This window comes from Urocitellus parryii, chromosome 7 (genome assembly GCF_045843805.1).
Source record: "Urocitellus parryii isolate mUroPar1 chromosome 7, mUroPar1.hap1, whole genome shotgun sequence".
Lineage (NCBI taxonomy): Eukaryota > Metazoa > Chordata > Mammalia > Rodentia > Sciuridae > Urocitellus > Urocitellus parryii.
The window spans coordinates 168,377,743-168,390,269 of record NC_135537.1 but is presented as its reverse complement, the minus strand read 5'-3'; the positions used below and the strand labels follow the sequence as shown (position 1 = coordinate 168,390,269).

At 44.1% G+C, this 12,527-nt stretch overlaps 1 protein-coding gene across 2 annotated transcripts in view; it reads left to right on the top strand.

Moving 5' to 3' along the window:
- Positions 1-12,527, top strand: part of Marchf10 (membrane associated ring-CH-type finger 10) — an 80,918-nt gene that overhangs the window by 41,458 nt on the left and 26,933 nt on the right. The window contains exons 4-5 of one of the 2 annotated variants that reach the window (XM_077801146.1): positions 3,276-3,425; positions 8,382-9,795. In XM_077801146.1, the coding sequence (XP_077657272.1) occupies positions 3,276-3,425; positions 8,382-9,795 (1,564 nt within the window). The remainder of the gene's footprint in view (positions 1-3,275; positions 3,426-8,381; positions 9,796-12,527) is intronic. The other variant, XM_026402293.2, reaches the window with a different exon arrangement.

Genomic DNA, 12,527 nt, shown 5'->3' with positions numbered 1-12,527 from the left:
CATTATCAGGTGCATGGAATGAGCATAGACAGTTGGATGGCTTGGTTCTCAGTCCAATTAAGATCTATTGCATATCAATTCCAGTTTCCCAGATTATCAAGAGAACTGGAGCATATATACCCTTTATCAAAACAGCTGTTTTGTTTCTTTGCTATCAGAGGCATCCCTTTGCTCAGATACTGAAAGAGGGTATGGGCTACATGTTGTCTGAAGCAAAATGCAGTCTTCTCCAAATTCACTGACATGCAGAATATTGGGTTACCAGGAGATGAAACTTGTGAACATAACTCCTTCCTGTTTTTCTAAGGCAGAGGGTTTGTCCTGCTACCTGAAGAGGAATTTTATAGTTCACCTCTTAGGGCACGTATGACTTAGATTTCCTACAGACTAGCATAGGCACCATTCCATGATCAGTTCTGAAATTTGGTTCACCATTCATTTGGGTAAGGTGATTAGGAACTTGGTGGGCTTGCTGAATGTCTGAAACTCTTAAATCCATGTATGCAAAATATGCAGTCAAGGTCACTCATTTGTGACTGTGATTGTAGATGGAGAAGAAAGAACGTTTTGCAAGAGCTTGTTTTCCATGGACGTAAAGTGTACCTCAGACAAGAAGTGAGCAGTGCAGCCAAATTAAATCATAACCTTTAAGGTCATGACCAAAATGTCTTACTCATCTTTGTGAACCCTCAATCATTGCATAGCAAAGGCACACAGGTATTTGTTGAACAAATTATAATAAAAAAATTGCTATTTGCCTTTTGGATTTTAGAAAAGAAGGCTTGGGAGAGAGAATCAATAAGAATGACACAGGATTGCAGGCTGCTGAATAAGTTATTCTCAACCTGCAAAGCCTGCATGACAATAAGTTTCTGGTCAAATCCACTCCTCTCATGGGAATGACTTCAGATTTTCCTCGGTGTGAAGTATTAGTATTCATTATGGTAGAAGGAGCAGTTACTGGTTTAGTGGCTAATAGGCTCCAGACACAAAGTTAGGTCATGTATATATATTATTGCTAAATTTTACAGTAACTTAAGGTAGGAATATTCCCATTTTGCAGTTGCAGAAACTGAGGTTCAAACTGCCAAAGGTCAGGGGAATCCTAATGCTACTCCACTGCCAGACCTAGTAAAATCTAGTAAAATCATCTCTGGGTGTCCAGCTTCATTAGTTCAGTTGGCTGGAGCTCAATGACAGGAGACACGTAATCATTTTGGAAATTAAGAGATCTGATATTTTAAAGAAAGCAGTTTTTTGAGCACCAACAACAAAATAATCTTTTCTCCTAAGCCGCCTTAGGTGTTTTGCACATCAAAAAAAAAAAATGATTCTAGTTTTGAAGTTCCCCATAGCTGGGACTGAATGTATCTTCTGGAGCCCTGCAAATACTAAGCCGTTGTTATCAGTCTTATGTAACCGTGTGAAGCAACCTACAGACTGGCCATGAGAGAGTATCTGTCCTCTAGGAGTTTATAGTTTACATGGAGAGAAAAGTTAAGCAATTTTTGAATATTTAAATACTAAAGGCCTTCAAAGGCTGAAAGCAAGGCTTCTGGAAAAGGCAGAGTAAAGACTGACTCAGTGGACAAAAAAAAAAAAAAAAAAAAAAACCAGACCTTGAAGGACCTGCTTGCTGGGGCAGACTGGGGAAAAAGACTTCCCGAGAGTGTGTGGATGGAGTCGGAGTCGGAGGGTCCCTCTGCCAGCAGTCAAAGGGTCTGCTGCCTGGAGGTGGGGGTGGCGGAGGAAATTCGGATATTCTGCTGGGAATCAAAGTGAAATCCTTCTGACTAGGACTTGGCCTGAGCTCGAGCCTCTCCCTTCCCTGGTTGCTCTATTTCTTTCTCATCGAGAATCCCACAGCTTCCTCCTCTGTCAGTCAGGTGAGGGGAGAGAAGCCATGGTTGGTCTCTGAGAGCTGGGGAAGGAGGCCAGTCTGGATTCAAGCATTGCAACTTTGGGTGCTGAGACCCCCTCCTAGTGTCCCCCTCCACAAAGAGCCCTGTCCCTTCCTCTCACCCTCCTCCTCTCACTCCCTCCAAAGAATAGATTCTCATTTTCCAGAGAACTTCCACTCTCTCTCCTCCTTTATGGCCAAGCCACAACTTCTCTAGGCCCTACCAACTTGCTTTACGCTGACTCACCCCCCCCCCCCCCCGCCCAACCTTCTAGTAAGTTCCCTGTGGTGCACGGGCCCCTTGCCTGCCCTCCTGTTGGAGGGAAGCAGACCTAGTCGCAGTATTAAACTGGCCTTCACCGTCTGCCAAAGAGAAGTTTCCTCCCTTCCCTGAATCTGGATGGAAACTTCACACGACCACAGCCTACACACTGAAACACTAATCCAGTTGTCCCCACGTGCCAGGAAGGGCTGTGCTCTCACATGCCAGCAGGTCCTGTCCCAGCTCTACCCTGTTGCCTGCTGGCTGCATCTACTTGTGAAACTTCTAAACTGTCTAAAAGGGGATGAGCCAGGCAAATTCTCCTGGGGGGAGTAAGTGCAGATATTCACAGTTTAACTGCCTGGTGAGCCCAAGGACTTGTAGAGGTGCCTGGGAAATGCTGCGACTTTCCCTCATATTCACGTGCACTGATGCTTAATACACGTGAAGAAGAAACTTGACATTATTCATACCAAGTAGCAACCTAATTCCAAATATGAATTTTTAACAAGTGCTCATTGGGAATGCAGTCCACGGTAGCACTCTAGCTACTGCCTCCTGCACCCGCACAAGGGTGGGTAGGACATGGGCAAGGAAAAATGGATGGTCCCTGAAGGTTGGAATCTTCCTGTAAGGTAATGTTTGCCACAAAACAACCCAAGGACATTAATATGCAAGTACAAAATATAATGTGATTCAAATTTGGGTGAGCACTTGGGGAGCAAGGGACCTTGAGCGTCCCAGGGGCCTTCTGGACAGTATCGCTGACAGGACCATCCAAACATGAATTGGAAACTAGAAGCTTCTTAGTGAAAGGAAAGACCCCCGTGCATTGCAGGTGTCATGGGTGCTCATTAATGGTGATCATAGTCTTACAAAGTAGGTATTATTTCCATGTAACAGGAGGAGGCTTGGAGAGGTGAAGGAATTCACCCAAGCTCATGTGACTACAAGGGAGTGGAACCAGGTTTCCCCAGAGCTACTCTGATCTCTTGAGTTCCTGTGACCCGCCCCCCCAGACACCCCATGTTGGGCCCTTTGAGCATTCTTTATATGGATGTTTCCCGGTAAAAAAAAAAATAATTATTGAAAAGATTTTGCACCTTTCAGCAGCACAGGCACCAAAGATTTTATCAAGGAAGAGGAGGCCAAACCTGGGGAGATTGACAGTCAGCCCAGAGATGCACAGCCCAAGAGCATCTGGGGACAGAAGCAGACAGAAATCACAGCTGCCTGCAAAGGCACAGACCCTCTGGGGAGCAGGTAAGGACGGTGGCTGCCGTACCTTGGTCCTCAGGGAAGAGGATCGACTTGTGCTGTCACCTGGTGAATTCTTCCTGGTTTGTAGATGCTTGTGCTTTTATGTGATAGAGAATACCCAAAAATGAAATACTTAAAAAGGTTTAAAAGCAGACTGATCTTGAGTTTTTTTTTTTTCCTCCAATAGATGTTGGTGGGAAAAGCAATGGAGGAGTTTATCTTTTATTTTATCTTCCATAACTCCAGAGCATGACAAGGTGTGTTTTTGAGTGGACAGGAGCTGGGGGAAGATGGAAAAGCAGGCTGCAGTTCTGGGGAGGTCCCACCAGGGAATAGGACAATGGATATCCGTGATAGCATACGATTTGTCTCTGAGAGAGATGGCCTTTCTGATCCAGGGCAGTCATAGCAGCAAGATCTCAGTGTGTAAGAAATATCAAAATGAATATATGCTTTATTTCAAACACTGGCTTGGTGGAACGCTCCTCTTTCTGAATTTGAGTCCTGAACATGCACCCAAAGGCTCATGCCATCTACTCTGCTAACCTTGTCACAGTCCCCTTCAGTGACAGAAAGGAGGGAAGAACAGCACCTAAGGAGCTCACTTAGGACTCAAGAGAAGCAATGTGTCATAACCAAAATTTGCTCTCAGAGAAGCCATTGAGTATCACACTTTCTTGATACTAAATGAACGTGGTAGCCTTTGTATTTAAATGGGATATATATATATATATATATAAAGGGGAGTATTTAGATGGCTTGGAATGAGATGCCATTAAAGTCCACATGAACTAGTAGCAATGAGATGTCCCCAGTTACAGAATGTCTTTTGGCAGAAAGGGCATGAGCTTTAGGGCAGACCCCAGTTCTAGGGTTCGTCCTTGATGGTCATGTAGCCACACTGGGATAGAGTTCCCTTATCTTAAAACAAGGATAATGAAAATCTACCTTGCCCTATTGTTAAAGTGGCTTAGTGAAGTAATACACAGACCAGCACCAGCACATATTAGGTCCACGCAGAAGGCCTGAACCATTGTTAGTTTCTGTCCTGCCACCTCCCCAGTGGCTCCCTGTGAACTCTGATGTTATTTGAAAGCTGACATTCTCTGCACATGAAACATTCCTGGACCCCTGGGGCTCATTCAACTCTCCATCTGCACCTAGGGGACAAGTTTTATTTTTCCTATGACTCCCTGAGTTGTTATCCCAGGGCTCCTTCTCTTTCCCCAATTAGAGTCTCTCTTTAGTTTCTTTCCTCACGTTCTAATTTGGCTTGAATAAATTGGAGTAGAGTCAGATATTTGAACAGTGAGAGATTTGAAGCAAATGTAACCAAGATAATATACAGAAAAAAATCAATAAAACACACATGCGTGCACACACACACACACACACACACACACACACACACACAATACCTAAGAGAAAAATGAAGAAGGGTAACAGACAATTTTGCAGAGACATATAGGCGAACCCTTAAAACAGAAGTTCAGCCTTAATAGGTTATAAATGTAAATTCACAAGTGAGCTAAATGTGGCCTGCCAACTTGGCTAAGGAGTTTAAAATAATATTTAATAGTGGTTGTAAAACTAAGAGCTAATACTTCCTGGCACTGTTGTGTCAAATGCTATCGACAAGGATTGCTGGGGACCCGGTTATGAAAGCGATGTTCTCGTGCCTCCCCCAGGGGGTAATTTGGTGCAAACTGGAAAGAAATTTGGCAACATGTGTCAAAACCTTCTAGAAAGTTCATACCTTTTGACCTGGTAACTCCACCCCCACAAATCTATTCTAAGAAAAGAAGGTGTGTCGTCAATGATGCACAAGCAAGGAAATTTATCACAGAAGGGATCCGTGACAGCAAAAACCCCAAAACTGTCTATATGCCCAGCAACAGGGGAAGAGTTCACAAATTATGATACATTCATATTATCATTGAGGAATAATGACATGAGATAATGCATACAACGAAATGTTTAGAGAAAGAAAGCAGGACATACTGTTGCATATACAGAATCATACCAATTTTGTTTTTTTAAAAAGGAATAACCTCTAGATAAGGGAGGCCTGGGTTGTAAGTTCAAATACCTTCAGGGAGCAGGTGGGTACGGCAGGAGAGATTCATAGCGGGGATCATGAGGTAAACCACACATCCATGTTTCCATCTGAAGGCATTTAATTCATGGTTCCAATGCTGAGCCAAAGCACTACTGCAAGATGGGAACAACCAGGGGTCTTTAGCCTGCAACTCCCCAGAAGATGAGCAATGGTCACCTGAGCCCTGAGTCATGGGCAGACTTGGATTAGTTCATCCTCTCCTCTATTTTCTCCAGTGATCATAGGCCGCTTTTATAACCAGAAGGGGAATAAAAAAAATGAAAAGTCTATGGCTGTTGGAATTAGGACACTCTTGGTCAAGCACACGAGGAAGTCCAGACCAAAGGCATCATCTCAGGGCAGACAGTCGCTTGTTCCGGTTTCATTTCCACATGCCTGGAACTCCTGGCGATGGCAGGGCCCCCGGCCACAGCTGGAGGCCAGGCAGGCCTCAGAGCAGCATCCAGTGTCTGCACTATGAATAGCACGTCCTGGCATACCAAGTGGAGTGCTCATCCCCAGCCCTGAAGTCTGCTCCCTCTTTGATAGGCACCAAAAAAATGGGGTTGAAATAGCATAAATATAGAATGCTGCAGTCTGTCACCTTTAGGAAACACACATGCGTGCGCATGCTCACACACACACACACACACACACACACACACACACACACGCCAGAGAAGCTCTGATTGAATTTTTAAAGAGGAGACAGTTGTGGTGACAGGGAACGTGAAGATGCAGTCCCTGGTGTGTTTTGTTGGGAGCCGCAGGAGTCTCAGCGAGGTGCGGTGCAGTGTGTAGCTGGGACTTCTGCCCCAGAGGCCCTGTCACCCTGTGACAGCTCAGTGGCTTCCAGGAAATGAGCTCATGGCCCCTGTTGAGGCTCCAATTTCTGTTTTTCAGAAGTCGTCCAGCTCATTCTTTAGCCCACCAGGTGTCTCCCCCTTCCCTGCTCAGAGCCTGAGCTGAATTGGCTCAGGGCAGCGGGGGTGGGGATGGGGAGCAGCCCCTCACCCTCTAGCCAGGGAGGTGAGTTCTAAAAATGACCAGAAGTCTTGCATGAGGCCCTCCTCAAATTCAAAATGGAAACTGATCAATCAGAGCCTAGACTTTGATGCCTTCGTATCACTTTTTTTCCTCAAAAGAAAGAAATAAATGATCAGAATTCAGCTGGTTATGTAGAAGCACGAGTCTCCCAAGTGGGGATCAGCCCCGTGGGGTGGGCGAACAAGTGGGACTCCTGTACGCACAGAGCCAGATGCTCAAGGAGTCCTTGAATTGCTGATAAATCTCTTCCTGGGGTTCATAAACCCCACGAGGGGCCTGGTAGGAGAGTTTAACAGATAAAGCTGATGAGTAAAGATTCGCACTGTGTCTGTGAGTGTCCTGTGCAGTTCACAATAAAAGAAGCTTACCCAGTGTTAGGACGTTAGCCTCTGAAGCCCGGGCTCCCCTGCCAGGCAGCTCAATTAAAGCGAGTGGTATTGACTTGGCCCTTGGCTGAGCCGGCTGCTCCAAGGATTTGCATTTCCCCAGCAGAGCTGTTATCACAGACCTTCCCAGGCCCCGCAAAGTCCTGTCCACTCGACAGGCAGGCAGCTGCTTTAGAGACTAAGTGATAAGGACAGCAGAGTCTCATCAGATCCACAGAATAACAGAGAGCAGGCAGAGTGGGGGGTGGCTCACTTCAGGAGGGAAAAAAGAGAAATGAGGTCAGAGAAGTACTTTCAGTTTCTACCAGTGCCATCAAGGTGAATGACCCTCAACCACACACACACACACACACACCCAACACAATGAATTACTTTGGATCCTGGTTTTCACAAGGAAATTGGAAGTCCAACCAGTTTCTAAAGGGATAATACAGGATAGTGGTTAAGAACACAAACCTCAAATCAAACAGGCTGGGGTCCAAATGTTCACTCCATCACTTATTAGAAATGTCTTGGGCAAGTTATGTGACCTCCCTGGGTGTTGGTGTATTATAATGTGGTATGATTATGGAACGTATTTCATAGAGCTGCAAGGCTTATGTGTGTGTCTGTAAGTGTGTGAGAGAGAAAGAGATATAGAGTTATGGTTCTACTCAAAGTTCACCCTCAATAAGTAAGACTAATTATTTGTATAAAACAAGTTTTGAATAAGTGATCTCACCAATAAAAATTCCTCCTCCTACTACAAAATCGGGAGGGTGGGGGAAGTTGGGGATTCTATAATGGCCAGAGTTTATGAGTTTACTAGAGGCTAATGACAGAGAGGAGATTGTGATTTCTTGAGAGGTTTAAAATTGCGATTTTCACTAAGTGGTAAGCATGGCCACAGTCTTCATTCAGTGTATCTGGGCACTGGATTCGAGAGCCTTCCTCGCAAGCAGTCTGCCATAATGAACATACTTTTCATACATTTTTATAAAGTTGTATGAGAAACAAGAGTGTCATAAATGTACGTCAGATGAATTTGGATGAGAAAGGATCAGTCGTTTTTGTAGAAGTTGCTCCCAGAGTGCAGGTTTTCCTTCATGATGTACAGAATGAAAACCAGTATTTATCCATCCTCGCCCCTGACTGGCCTGAAGCTGGATCGTTCTTCTGGAAGTTTCCGCAGAAAGAATCTGTACCCTCAGGGTCACCCTATTTCCCCAGAACCAGCCTGAACTCCACAAGGGTACAAAGGAGAACCCAGCAGCAGTCAAAAGAAGCCGACTGTGTGGCATTCCTCCTGCACCTCCTACCATTTTGGCCATTCACATTTTCTTCTCCAGGGCTTTTTCTTATGGTTGAGGGATCCCCATGCTTGGTGTAAAGGGCTTTCATGCATGGGCACTTTTAACAGCATGACCAATTTGTCTCTTGTCCATGCAGATCCAGTAGTGCAACAAGAAACCCTGATATGGGCAGGCGAGACTAAGCTGAAGAGGCCAACCCGAGAGAGAAGAAACTTCGTCTCCTCCTCACCACTGATGATGACAGCTGAGAACACCCTGGAGAGAGCCAGGAAAGGAGACCCAAGTGCTCTTTCCCAGAATGAGCCACATTCAACCCCAACCCAGACTTTCCAAGGAATGAAGAGTTCTCAAGTGCTAAGTGAGCCCTTGGGGCCACCACTCATGCCCGCCATCATGGGGGGGCCAAGAAGGTCACCCTTTAGGTTCCGGGATGAAGATTTCTATTCTGTTATCTCGTTAAATGCTGGAAGAGAAGAGGAGGACACTGAGGAGGAAATCCAGGTAGAAGAAGAACTTCTGTTGGTTGGTATGCGCTCACCCCGTTCTCCCTCCAACCATAAAAGAAGTAGATTTCTTGGGACATCAGTTACTCAGACCAAAAATAAAAATTCGGAAGAAAACCCTGAACATTGCAGAGGTAATTCTTTAAGAAGGAGCGAGCCCAGTCCTGGCTCGTTAAGAATAAGCAACACAATGGAGCCATTGCCTACAAGGCAATTTTCTCTAGGGCAAAGGATGTTCCAGGAGCCCAAACTACCTGATGGGGAGTCTGTTAAAGGCAGGGACAGTGGGGGAAGTGAAAATGAGCAAAAGCCCTTCCATTCAGTGGACACCAATTCTGAACCCAGACAAGATGGTGGTCTCAATGCTGAAAATGTACCTAGTGATGGCATTTCTACAGAAAACAGGTCTGGTATCCATGATTACGAAAGAGATTGGCAAGACTATTTAAATAGTTCCAGAAATTCTTTTGACCACTTACTTTCTGCTAGACCAACAGCTTCGAGATCCTCCATGAATTCATCTTATTACACTCCTGGATCATTAATGCATTTTGCTCTGAGAGATGAAGTTCCAATAGACTTGTCACTGTCACCGACTTTAGGTCACAGCTCAAGTTCAGAGGGAAACTCAAGGTTCAATGTTCGCCGGCCATTGTCCCCTATCAGAAATAGGAATCCATTTGCCAGTGCTGAAAACCACCCAGTAAACTCTGGACATGAATTTGACGTCAGGGGAGCCGAGGACATGACTTTCACAAGCCTGCCTCAGGGGGCTCCATTATACACAGGAGATCTCTTCACAAATCCTCAAGGCAGCTTGTCCCCGGTGCATCCTCCTAGCTCCTCTCCATCAAGAAGGAACTTACAAGGTCACTTGCATGTGCCTGGGTCCCTGCAAGAAAATATACCTTTTACTTTCTTTGCAGTGTCTGATTTCTCAAATCAAAATGATAATGGCAGCAGTATGGCAGTATCCAGGTTCCCAGATGTAAAAGAGGCCACCGAGATAAAGACAGACCCTGAGAAACTCAAGAAATTGCAGGAAAGGTGAGGAAGTTTCATAATTACATATATAAACACACATACTCTTTTCCATTTCTTCCAATGCTGAAATAAATATTGCTTTCATTAGAGTGTCATGGGAAATTTATCTAAATCAGAGGTAGACTGTTCCTTGACATATTAATGATTGCTTACTTTGAGGAAATTGTCCCTATTTTGATGCTCTTAGAATATATGTATGAAAAAAGAAAAGTTTGGTGTTTCTGCTCAATATCTTTAGTATTCTTAAAGTGTTTTTTTTTTTTTTCCCCCTTGAACACTGTAACTTTAAGAAAGGAAAGTTGGCTAGATGTAATGGATTCTGATGGAGTAGGGCTGGCTTTTCTCCCCAGCAATTAGGAACCAGGATTTTTCATGAAAAGGTTGTTATCTCCCCAGAGAACGAACCATTCAGCACTTGAAGTTCACAGCTCCCTGTTGGGACTTATCGCAAATCAAACCAACAGTTCTAGAATTTGAACCTTCCAAACCGAAGATGGTTCCCAAACAGTTACCATAGTTACCTGGGTCCTCAGAGGGGCCGGGCTGAGGGAGCCCCTGCCTCCATCTTATGTGTTCTTTCTTATGCACAAAAGAGAGAAAAGCGAGACCTTTTTTGAACTGCCCTTTCCTTTGATCTTTCCTTTCTCATGAGGTGATTTGGGGGATATTTCACAGCTATGAAATGGGATACTCTTTAAAGCTATCATTAAATAGTGTGTCAGAATTCTACCATTTCATTTATGATAGGTGTTTACTGTCCCCTAATCTAGGCCTACCGATCTGGAAATTGATTCTCGGAAATGGGAACCCTCTTTGTGCCTGTTGGTTTGGCTCGTTCGGGCCATTAATTATCCTATGGATATTCATTTGTAAGCAGAAAAATTGCCTGACAATGAATTAAAAATGAAAAAAGGAGGGGGAACCAAAACACAGACTACATATCTATTCCTCTGCCTCTTTAACTCCAGAACTAGCTTTTATGGTTTTCCGTGATAAACAAGGCCAAGAAACCTCGCCCCACCCATCCTCACCTACCTGAGCCAACAGCTTCAGACATGCTGGTCTGAACACTGGATGCCACCATCCCAAAGCGATGCATTTGGGCTCAAAGTAATCATTTTAAATGCATGGACTTCTAGGCCTGGTGATGCATTAAACAGCTCTTGTTCACGGGATACTTGCTTTATCAGATGGTTCTGTTTTCCTGCATGTAACAGACCTTATATTTTTCTTATTATTTCCAAAGTGTCCATTTTAGGAAATAATTTAGAATAAAGACTTAAAAGGAAAACACCTATAACCCTATCATGCTGAGATAAGCACTGTTAAAAATTGCAACTTTTAGTGAACATTGGTTCATATTGTTTTAAAAAATATCTTATTTTGCTATTTTAAGCCATTTCTCAATACCACTTAACACTGTTAAAATGTTTTCCTCCAGTGTTAGTTACATGAATACATAAAAATAAGTATATAATATGTATACACTTTGGAGAATTTTTTTTAAGAGAGAGAGAGAGACAGACAGAGAGAGAGAGAGAAAGAGCCCCAGACATCCCTGTGCCCACCTCCAGCTAACAGAACCTTCTTGACATGCTGGAGCGCTCAAGAGCACCACGCGGATCTCCTGGTCTCCCTCCTCACTTCCCCACCCCCTGACCTCACCTGCATTGTGTTAGTGGTTCCTTTGGATTCTGTCTTATCTTGTTTGGGACTTCGATGCTCTTCCCATACGTGTATGTGCGTTGCTAAACTCTATAGAACCGTTCCTACCGTTTTTGGACTCTGTAGAAATGGAATCTCTGTTCTTCCATGACTTGCTTTTTCCCCTCACAGCATCTGTGAGATGCATCCTTTTTGGTATCTGGGGCTTTCATTTGTTCCCTTCACCACAAGTGGCACAAAGTGTTTGGTTGTGTGGATACACCTGTTCTCCTGTCCGAGGTCTTGTGGGCTGTTCACTGTTTTCTGCAAACTACGTTGCATGAGCATCCTTGTGAATGTCTCCTGGTGCACGAGGGAAGAGTGCTCTGGGATGTTTATCTGGGAATGCAGTTTCTGGGCTGGCAGATGGCACTTCTTCCCCTGTACTAAGTAATGCTCATCTACGGTTCCACCCGAAATATCCAACTTGTGCATCCTTGACAATTCTTATGCTGATTAGCTTTTCAAATTTGCCAGTCTGAGGGGAATAGAATGATATTGTGGCTTCAATTTGCATTTTCATGACTGTTAATGAGGTTAGGTATTTTATGTGCTCTCTTAAATGTTAAATGACCATTTGTGTTTCCTTTTCTGTGAAATACTTGTAAGTCTTTATTTTTCTTTTTAGAATATTTGTATCTTATTTTAGGAGTCCTTTATATATTCTAGCTACTGATCGAATCCCTTGAAGTTAAATATTGAAAATACCCCCTCCCAACTTCTAGTTCATCTTTTTCCTTATTATGTCTTTTAATGAAATTTATTTGTTTATTTAGTACCAGGGATTGAACCCAGGGGTGCTCTACCACTGACCTCCACCCCCCTCCGTTTTTAGTTTTCATTTGGAGACAGAGTCTTGCTAAATTGCTGAGGCTGACCTCAGACTTGAGCTTCTCTTGCCTCAGCTTCCTGAGTGGCGGGATTACAGGTGTGCATTACCATGCCCGTCACGAAAGGAGATTCCTAATTTTAGTGTAGTCAAATATGTCCATCTTCTTTGTGGATTGTGGTTGGTACCTTGTCCTGTTGAA